This window comes from Electrona antarctica (assembly GCF_951216825.1).
Source record: "Electrona antarctica genome assembly, chromosome: 13".
Taxonomy (NCBI): Eukaryota; Metazoa; Chordata; class Actinopteri; order Myctophiformes; family Myctophidae; genus Electrona; species Electrona antarctica.
The window spans coordinates 49932878-49943693 of record NC_136794.1 but is presented as its reverse complement, the minus strand read 5'-3'; the positions used below and the strand labels follow the sequence as shown (position 1 = coordinate 49943693).

Sequence of the window (10816 nt, the reverse complement as noted above, 5' to 3'; positions counted from 1 at the left end):
GCCCCCTCAATGTCCTAACTCTTCTATTAGATGGCCCTGGGTTTCTGCCCCCTCAATGTCGTAACTCTTCTATTAGATGGCTCTGGGTTTCTGCCCCCTCAATGTCCTAACTCTTCTATTAGATGGCTCTGGGTTTCTGCCCCCTCAATGTCCTAACTCTTCTATTAGATGGCTCTGGGTTTCTGCCCCCTCAATGTCCTAACTCTTCTATTAGATGACTCTGGGTTTCTGCCCCCTCAATGTCGTAACTCTTCTATTAGATGGCTCTGGGTTTCTGCCCCCTCAATGTCCTAACTCTTCTATTAGATGGCTCTGGGTTTCTGCCCCCTCAATGTCCTAACTCTTCTATTAGATGGCTCTGGGTTTCTGCCCCCTCAATGTCCTAACTCTTCTATTAGATGGCTCTGGGTAAAGCCACAGAAAGCGGTGACCATAATGTAGTCGACAACAATTATTAGACTAAAACTAAACCATTGCAGGTGACTAAAATGTGACTAAAACTAAAGTAAATGTCATTAAAAAAGCCTGTGACAAAAACTACATCAGTTGCTGTCAAAACACACTCAAAAATAAATGTGCACCACATAACATGTGGAACAAACTCCCAGAATCTCTTACTCCATCTTTTATCCATCTATTTATTTCTCTTCTGTGCTGTAATTTTCATTGTAACGTTTGTTTTATGCACCCTAATATATTATAATTGTACATCGAAATGCCTTGTTGTTAAAATGCGCTACAGAAATATAATGGCCTTGCCTTGCTTTTTATATATACTTTATTGAGAATTATTCAGGGTTTTACAATTTATGCAAATATTACATTAACCCATTTTGACCTGAGATCAGATTCTATAAATGTCTTCTACATCCTGACAGTTTTCTGAAAAAGCTATGTTTCTATGTCAGTCGTTCTTCGATTTTTCAAAAATAGCAGACCTACAAGCTCATAGCGCGCCACTCGGTGGCGCGCTATGAGCTTGTAGTTCTGCTATTTTTCAATAGCTAAAGCATTGACCCAACCCAAACTATTTCATGTCAAAGACCCCCAGAATTATATGTAATTGCCCGCCGACCCCCATCTGAAAATATGTAGTTCCAGGAACCCCCCTCCCCGGAAGCAAAGATTTGAGTTAAAAACGTTCGCTCTGAAATAATATATATTCAAAGATTTGCGCCACATTTTTCACGATCTTTCAAAAAATAGCAGATCTACAAGAGCTACGAGATCTGCTATTTTTCAACAGCTAAAGTATAACATAAGGCACCAAAAGGGGTTCCCGTGCTGAATGGTTTCTAACAGTGTCTCTGTGTGTGTGTTCTGTCTCTGTGTGTGTGTTCTGTCTCTGTGTGTGTGTTCTGTCTCTGTGTGTGTGTTCTGTCTCTGCGTGTGTGTTCTGTCTCTGTGTGTGTGTGTTCTGTCTCTGTGTGTGTGTGTTCTGTCTCTGCGTGTGTGTGTTCTGTCTCTGTGTGTGTGTGTTCTGTCTCTGTGTGTGTGTTCTGTCTCTGTGTGTGTGTTCTGTCTCTGTGTGTGTGTTCTGTCTGGTGTCGTCGTGCAGAAGACGGTCAACCTGTTCCCCTTCCAGATCCACAGCATCTTCCTGTCGTCCTTCGCCTCTCTCATCGGTCCGTTCGGCGGCTTCTTCGCCAGCGGCTTCAAGAGAGCCTTTAAAATCAAAGTCAGTACGCTTACAGTCAACACACACACACGCATGCACGCATGCACACACACGCATGCACGCACGCACACACCCACACACACTATGAATGTTAAAATGTTAAGCTGTTCTCTGGCCGTTGTGTTGACCAGCTGTTGTGTGTTGTTGTTGTTGTTGTTGTTGTCGTCCACTCAGGACTTTGCCAACACCATCCCGGGACACGGCGGCATCATGGACCGTTTCGACTGCCAGTACCTCATGGCCACCTTCACGCACGTTTACATCGCCAGCTTCATCAGGTGAGGTTTTGTTTCTCTCCTCCACCAGGGGACCCAGTAGTTTAATCCAATGTTTTCTCTCCTCCACCAGGGGACCCAACCCCAGTACTAGTTTAATCCAGTGTTTTCTCTCCTCCACCAGGGGACCCAGTAGTTTAATCCAGTGTTTTCTCTCCTCCACCAGGGGACCCAGTAGTTTAATCCAATGTTTTCTCTCCTCCACCAGGGACCCAGTAGTTTAATCCAGTGTTTTCTCTCCTCCACCAGGGGACCCAGTAGTTTAATCCAGTGTTTTCTCTCCTCCACCAGGGGACCCAGTAGTTTAATCCAGTGTTTTCTCTCCTCCACCAGGGACCCAGTAGTTTAATCCAGTGTTTTCTCTCCTCCACCAGGGGACCCAGTAGTTTAATCCAGTGTTTTCTCTCCTCCACCAGGGGACCCAATAGTTTAATCCAGTGTTTTCTCTCCTCCACCAGGGGACCAAATAGTTTAATCCAGTGTTTTCTCTCCTCCACCAGGGGACCCAGTAGTTTAATCCAGTGTTTTCTCTCCTCCACCAGGGGACCCAGTAGTTTAATCCAGTGTTTTCTCTCCTCCACCAGGGGACCCAATAGTTTAATCCAGTGTTTTCTCTCCTCCACCAGGGGACCCAGTTGTTTAATCCAGTGTTTTCTCTCCTCCACCAGGGGACCCAGTAGTTTAATCCAGTGTTTTCTCTCCTCCACCAGGGGACCCAGTAGTTTAATCCAGTGTTTTCTCTCCTCCACCAGGGACCCAGTAGTTTAATCCAGTGTTTTCTCTCCTCCACCAGGGGACCCAGTAGTTTAATCCAGTGTTTTCTCTCCTCCACCAGGGACCCAGTAGTTTAATCCAGTGTTTTCTCTCCTCCACCAGGGGACCCAGTAGTTTAATCCAGTGTTTTCTCTCCTCCACCAGGGGACCCAATAGTTTAATCCAGTGTTTTCTCTCCTCCACCAGGGGACCAAATAGTTTAATCCAGTGTTTTCTCTCCTCCACCAGGGGACCCAGTAGTTTAATCCAGTGTTTTCTCTCCTCCACCAGGGGACCCAGTAGTTTAATCCAGTGTTTTCTCTCCTCCACCAGGGGACCCAATAGTTTAATCCAGTGTTTTCTCTCCTCCACCAGGGGACCCAGTTGTTTAATCCAGTGTTTTCTCTCCTCCACCAGGGGACCCAGTAGTTTAATCCAGTGTTTTCTCTCCTCCACCAGGGGACCCAGTAGTTTAATCCAGTGTTTTCTCTCCTCCACCAGGGGACCCAGTAGTTTAATCCAATGTTTTCTCTCCTCCACCAGGGGACCCAGTAGTTTAATCCAGTGTTTTCTCTCCTCCACCAGGGGACCCAGTAGTTTAATCCAGTGTTTTCTCTCCTCCACCAGGGGACCCAGTAGTTTAATCCAATGTTTTCTCTCCTCCACCAGGGGACCCAGTAGTTTAATCCAGTGTTTTCTCTCCTCCACCAGGGGACCCAGTAGTTTAATCCAATGTTTTCTCTCCTCCACCAGGGGACCCAGTAGTTTAACCCAATGTTTTCTCTCCTCCACCAGGGGACCCAGTAGTTTAATCCAATGTTTTCTCTCCTCCACCAGGGGACCCAGTAGTTTAATCCAGTGTTTTCTCTCCTCCACCAGGGGACCCAGTAGTTTAATCCAATGTTTTCTCTCCTCCACCAGGGGACCCAGTAGTTTAATCCAATGTTTTCTCTCCTCCACCAGGGGACCCAGTAGTTTAATCCAGTGTTTTCTCTCCTCCACCAGGGGACCCAGTAGTTTAATCCAGTGTTTTCTCTCCTCCACCAGGGGACCCAGTAGTTTAATCCAATATTTTCTCTCCTCCACCAGGGGACCCAGTAGTTTAATCCAGTGTTTTCTCTCCTCCACCAGGGGACCCAGTAGTTTAATCCAGTGTTTTCTCTCCTCCACCAGGGGACCCAGTAGTTTAATCCAGTGTTTTCTCTCCTCCATCAGGGGACCCAGTAGTTTAATCCAGTGTTTTCCCTCCTCCACCAGGGGACCCAGTAGTTTAATCCAGTGTTTTCTCTCCTCCACCAGGGGACCCAGTAGTTTAATCCAGTGTTTTCTCTCCTCCACCAGGGGACCCAGTAGTTTAATCCAATGTTTTCTCTCCTCCACCAGGGGACCCAGTAGTTTAATCCAGTGTTTTCTCTCCTCCACCAGGGGACCCAGTAGTTTAATCCAGTGTTTTCTCTCCTCCACCAGGGGACCCAGTACTAGTTTAATCCAGTGTTTTCTCTCCTCCACCAGGGGACCCAGTAGTTTAATCCAGTGTTTTCTCTCCTCCACCAGGGGACCCAGTAGTTTAATCCAGTGTTTTCTCTCCTCCACCAGGGGACCCAGTAGTTTAATCCAGTGTTTTCTCTCCTCCACCAGGGGACCCAGTAGTTTAATCCAATGTTTTCTCTCCTCCACCAGGGGACCCAGTAGTTTAATCCAGTGTTTTCTCTCCTCCACCAGGGGACCCAGTAGTTTAATCCAATGTTTTCTCTCCTCCACCAGGGGACCCAGTAGTTTAATCCAGTGTTTTCTCTCCTCCACCAGGGGACCCAGTAGTTTAATCCAGTGTTTTCTCTCCTCCATCAGGGGACCCAGCACTAGTTTAATCCAGTGTTTTATTTTCTCTCCTCCACCAGGGGGCCCAGTAGTTTAATCCAGTGTTTTCTCTCCTCCACCAGGGGACCCAGTAGTTTAATCCAGTGTTTTCTCTCCTCCACCAGGGGGCCCAACCCCAGCAAAGTGCTGCAGCAGCTGCTGGTCCTGCAGCCGGAGCAGCAGCTCAGCATCTTCAACACCCTGTACTCCCACCTGATAGAGAGAGGAATGCTGCCCCCTGCTGGGGCACAGGCGCACTGACGCGCTCCAACCCTGCAGGCCAAGAGGGGAGCGACGACGATGATGATGATGATTTGGGGCTTTAAAGAGTATGGTGTGTGTGTGTGTGCGTGCGTGTGTGTGTGTGCGTGTGCGTGCGTGTGCGCGTGTGTGCGCGTGTGTGCGTGTGTGTGCGGTATGCTATGATCCCTGGGTGATCCGTCATTAATTTTGGTTTGACCTACCTACCTACCTACCTACCTACCTACCTACCTACCTACCTACCTACCTACCTACGGCTTGACTTGGCTCTCCGGGCGCCTTACTTCGTAAAGAAAAGGAGAAAAAAAACTAAAAACAATGGTAATCATTTGCAGACTTCCATTTCTTTAATTCCACCAGGACTTGCACAGAAACGACAACGACGACAACAACAACAACAACAACAACAACAACAACGCTCCACAAAGCAAAACACACTCTTAAAGCACACGGTTTCTCAGACGCAGGACGGACTGTAAGCGCGGCGAGGAGGAGGAGGAGGAGGAGGAGTTCTCCTTCCCCCGCAGCGAAAGCTCATTGCACTGATTCACAGCAGAACAGAACAAACGCACGACGTGTACGCCATGGGACGAGACGAGACGCAAAGCCTCCACCGCCGCCAGCAGCACAGCCCCACAGAGGGGGGTTGTTTTTGGTGGTGAGGTGGGGTCGAAAACAGCCCAACGGGATTATCAAGAACCTGCTAACACAGTCGTTCCCAAACGTAACCTACTTTTTATAGGGATACTACTTTCAACTTGGCATACCTGTTTTAGGCACGTTGTTGTATTGTAAATCTAAAAAAAAGTTTCCCAAATTGCAAGCCGAGTTTAGTACGTGTGTGTGTGTGTGTGTGTGTGTGTGTGTGTGTGTGTGTGTGTGTGTGTGTGTGTGTGTGTGTGTGTGTGTGTGTGTGAGAGTGTGTGAGTGTGTGAGTGTGTGAGTGTGTGTGTGTGTGTGCGTGTGCGCGAGTGCGGGGTCTTGCGCTTTTCACAGACTATAAGGAAAGAGAGGTTGGGAACCTCTGTGTGTCGCTGCTAATGTAACCTAGTCTCTGATTAGTCGAGGCTAACGTAACGTAGTCTCTGATTGGTCGAGGATGCTCTGTCTGTCTGTCGCGTAAAAAACGATCGTAACCATTTTACGGTTTAGCATAAAATATGAAGCATGTATACTTTAAAAGTCCTGCTGGTCGTAGCTAGAATAAAAAAATAAAAAAGCAACAAAAACACATGTTAACACATCTGTCGTCCGCATAACTCTAACTCTAAGCTTCTAGGTTTCAATGTCTACAATGCAGTAGAACTATTAAAACTAAAAACAGTAAATGCTTGGCTGTAGGCATGGATAGGATACAGTAGCTTCTTTCACTGTTAAAGCAGAAACTAGTGTAAGAGCAGTTTATAATAATGGTGCACTGTATTACTGTACATAAATATATATCCATGATATTTAGCTGAACAAAGACCTAATATTACGAAGGAGAAGAAAAGAAAACGTCTTGGGCTGTGTGTCCACCAACGCTTTTTAGTTGTTTTAGTTTCCTGAACTAACCGGAAATTATGTTCTGATTTGTTTTCAACGGAATGTTCACACGTGGCATTTCTTTTTTTTTTGCTCTGCTTGTCAAGAGCTGAAGTGAAATATTTTTTCAATTCGCCCGTTTTGGGAAGCCGTTTGCAGGCGGGGGCCGTTTGTAGGTGTGGCCGTTTGTGGGAGGGGCCGTTTGTAGGCGGGGCCGGCCACCTTGGCGTTTTAGGTCTGGGGAAGAAACGCTTTGTGTTGTGGACACACTGCCTTATGTGACCTATGACCTATGGGGGCGGGGGGGGGGGGGGGGGGCTGCACCTTCACCTAGCATGAACAAGCTTTAGGGATTTTGTAGCTAAAGGATGTAGACTGTTCTATTGCTGCTGATTTGGGGGTGGGGCGGGGCGGGGCGGGGCGGGGTGGGGCGGGGTGGGGCGGGGCGGGGCGGGGCGGGGGACGACCCTTCTTGCCGATTGTTGGGGAGAAGAGAAAATACTTTGTTCTGTTCTCTCCCACGTGTCAGAGTGGTCTTATTTAAAACCAACTCACTAATGTTTTTCAAAACGTTGGGAGGAAATAATTATTTTAGATTCTTATTATTAAACTGTTAATTGATCTTAATTGAGCACGGGGGGGGGGGGGGGGGGGGATGATTTTTGAAGATAAGTTTGCAGGTTGATGTCAAAAGAAACGTTACCACTGCAGTAAATTAGTTTGTGTATATAGTCGATATGTACTGTATAGAAATGTTATAATATTCATAGAGATTATGGTTTTATTATATGTCAGCAATACTTTAACTTTATGCAAAACGGTGATTTGAATCTATGAAGATATACGGAGTGGATTTCTGTGTTGGGCTGGATTGAACTGAATGCTAGCCTACAGAAATATACGGAGTGGATTTCTGTGTTTGGGCTGGATTGAACTGAATGCTAGCCTACAGAAATATACGGAGTGGATTTCTGTGTTTGGGCTGGATTGAACTGAATGCTAGCCTACAGAAATATACGGAGTGGATTTCTGTGTTTGGGCTGGATTGAACTGAATGCTAGCCTACAGAACAGTGTTGTTCTCGTCGACTAAAACCAAGACGAAAAATGTTCGTTTCACTGACAAACTGAATGGAAACTAAATGAAAACTAAGCTATGGACCAAAACTAAGACTAAATATTTTGATAATTAATTAACAGATAACAGATAAAAACTAGAGTAAAATGTTAGGAAGGGACTAGTGGACAAGAGATCCAGTATAAGTAAAAGACAAGTCATTTTACACTTGGTTGACTAAGTGTAAACTAAGTGTCGACTAAATGACTCGTAATGACTGATTTTACACTTGACAAAAAAAAATGACTTGACGAAATTGACAATATATTTAGTCTTACTTTTAGTCATCATAGCTTAGTTTTCATTTAGTTTTTGTCAGTGAAAAAAGGTAGTCTAGTCGACGAAGAGTTTTTTTTTTGTCATCGAACGAAATCAACACTGAAATAAACACTGGGCATTTCTCAGTGTCCATTCGGGGTACCAGAGATGAGACATGGTATCAAAATGGTATCAAAAAGGTATCAAATGCTTGAAATGAAAAAAGGTTGGGAATCACTGCTCTATAATAGGCTGTATTCCACCAGGCCAATGACATTGTGTCTTGTTCATTGAGCCAATGGCATTGTCTTGTTGAACCAATGACATTGTGTCTTGTTCATTGAACCAATGGCATTGTGTCTTGTTCATTGAACCAATGACATTGTGTCTTGTTCATTGAACCAATGACATTGTGTCTTGTTCATTGAACCAATGGCATTGTCTTGTTCATTGAACCAATAACATTGTGTCTTGTTCATTGAACCAATGGCATTGTGTCTTGTTCATTGAGCCAATGACATTGTGTCTTGTTCATTGAATCCAGTCCATTACTGTGGTTAAAGTAGAGATCCTTCCCCAATTTAATGTTTACCAAAGCACTGTCTGATCAACACTGAATTCCTCCCATTATTATTATTATTATTATTATTATTATTATATCCAACACGGCCCAAATCCACATTGAGCCTCCTCATTCCTATTCGTGCATCTCCTCTGAAGAGCCACGCCTCCAATCCAAAGCTCCGCCTCCTCCTTCCTCCTGGTTATTGGTGCATTTCTGGTGACCTCATGCCGAGATGCGTGACCATCTCGTGGACTTCACGTAACGTCAGTGTCCAAAATGTAAATCATTTCTTTGCTCTTTGACTATTTATTCTCAAACTCAAACCTGCTCTGTCACCTCCGGTCCTTCTGTATTTAGTTTTGGGAGCAAAACTAGGAAAATAATGATTAATTGGAGTCAGGCCTAGTTAAGGCCTAGCCAGGGCAAAACTAAACAAATGTGCCCTCTGCAAATTTGGCCTGGCACCACTCAGTTGTGATTGGATTTCACTGCCCCAGAACTAGGGGGGGGGGGGGGGGGGGAACTAGGGGGGGGGGGGCAATCATGGGCCCAGTATGCAAATCTGGGGTCCGGTTTACCACCAGAGTCCTCTTTATGGGGTTTTAACCCATTTAGTCCTGACGTCGAAATAAAAAAAACGTTCGCTCTGAAAGAATATATATATTCAAAGATTTGTGCCGCATTTTTCAAAAATAGCAGACCTACAAGTTCATAGCGCGTCACTCGGTGGCGCGCTATGAGCTTGTAGATCTGTTATTTTTCAATAGCTAAAGTATAACATAATGCTTAGTTAAAACACCAAAAGGGGTTCCCGCCTAAAATGGGTTAATTCACCTCTTGGGAATGCAGGTTCCACACAGAGATTCCAGACCAATATCTCAACGGTGAAGATAGTTAACGGTGTTAACGGCGTAGTTAACGGTGATAGATAGTTAAGTCAGGCCACGCCAAGCTAGACGTCCACAAGGTGGTCATAGATAGTTAAGTCAGGCCACGCCAAGCTAGACGTCCACAAGGTGATAGATAGTTAAGTCAGGCCACGCCAAGCTAGACGTCCACAAGGTGATAGATAGTTAAGTCAGGCCACTCCAAGCTAGACGTCCACAAGGTGATAGATAGTTAAGTCAGGCCACGCCATGCTAGACGTCCACAAGGTGGTGATAGATAGTTAAGTCAGGCCACGCCAAGCTAGACGTCCACAAGGTGGGCACACATTTATACAGGTCACCAGTTCCACTGTAACACCCGTAGAACGGAGGCGGAGGACATTTGTGTATTGGAATTGTGTCTGAGCTCTATAAGGATTAAGGAGACAAGAAGAGAACCTAATTTAAGAGCTATAGACAGGCGGAGGGGGTCCGCGGGGGTCCCCGGCCCTATCTCGGGCGCACATACTGCTGTCTGTCCAGTGTTTGGACGGTGCAATCAGTGGCGTGCACAGATAGACACTAGAGGGTGCTAGAGCACCTGCCCTTTTCCCTCTGGACAGCAATGTGCCCTTTGGATAATTTTTCCCCCCTTTTTGTACAGTGTACACTGTACAGTATTGTGGACCATGGTGACATTGATCAATTCTTGATAAAAAGCTTCTAATATATTATTTAGGCTCCAAAATCTATAAATCTCACACTATTAAGGCAACCGGCCGGTTCCACGCGCTGCACAAGGTGCCCTTTCTTTCACTTGAGCACCACCTGCCCCTCTAAATGTCTGTGCACGCCACTGGGTGCAATGTTTTGTTGTTGTTTTCATGTTCATGTTCCAGGTTCTTGTACTGTATAACCGGCACAAAATAGGAACAGCATTTTCCATGTCCGGGACATTATTGTCATTCGTGCTTTCCTCCCAGAAGTCTTTCCTCCCAGAAGTGCACCCGCCCGCCGCGGTGCAAATTCGCGTTACAAACGAATGGGGCGTGGCTCTGTCATGGGACCAGCTGTCTAATGTAAGCTTTCCCGTATACCCCTTTCGGGACCTCCTCGGGTTACCTGTTCTGTATTCTGGACGGCGGTACCGCCGTCCAGAATACAGAACAGGTAACCGAGGACGTCCCGAAAGGGCCTGGCTTTCCCCCTGGCTAGAGAAACCTTTCGTATCACACGTCTGTCTACGTGTGTGTGTAAGAATGAGTTAATTGTCTGTACAACTCATTGTCTAAACGGCTTATAGGTGCATCTTAAAATAAAATAAAAAAACATTGAATATTGTGTGGAAAGGTACATGTGCGTGTAAGAAATATGACACAAATTAATTAACATATTTTTCACATTAAAATGTATAGTGTTCTGGTTATTGCAATTTAAGAAGACTCTAGATGGAGGTGAACTTTTGAGATACGGGATTTATTTTATTTTTCACAAGCTGTAGGCCGTATAATTATCAAGACAAAAAAGCCAAGAGATATTTTACTTTGTGTCAGGAATCTAGAATATAACTATGAAAGTTTCACTTCTTGAATTACATTGCAAAGAATATATATATAAAAAAAATAAACTTTCCACAATATTCCGTTTTTTATTTTTATTTTAT

The 10816-nt window shown here is 45.3% G+C and overlaps 1 protein-coding gene across 1 annotated transcript in view; it reads left to right on the top strand.

The window, feature by feature from the left end:
- cds1 (CDP-diacylglycerol synthase (phosphatidate cytidylyltransferase) 1) overlaps positions 1–6559 on the top strand; it is a 75676-nt gene extending 69117 nt beyond the window's left edge. Inside the window, exons 11-13 of the mRNA XM_079519082.1 lie at positions 1559–1678; positions 1853–1956; positions 4689–6559. Coding sequence (XP_079375208.1) covers positions 1559–1678; positions 1853–1956; positions 4689–4824 — 360 coding nt within the window. The 3' untranslated portion in view covers positions 4825–6559. The remainder of the gene's footprint in view (positions 1–1558; positions 1679–1852; positions 1957–4688) is intronic.
- Positions 6560–10816: the final 4257 nt, after the last annotated feature.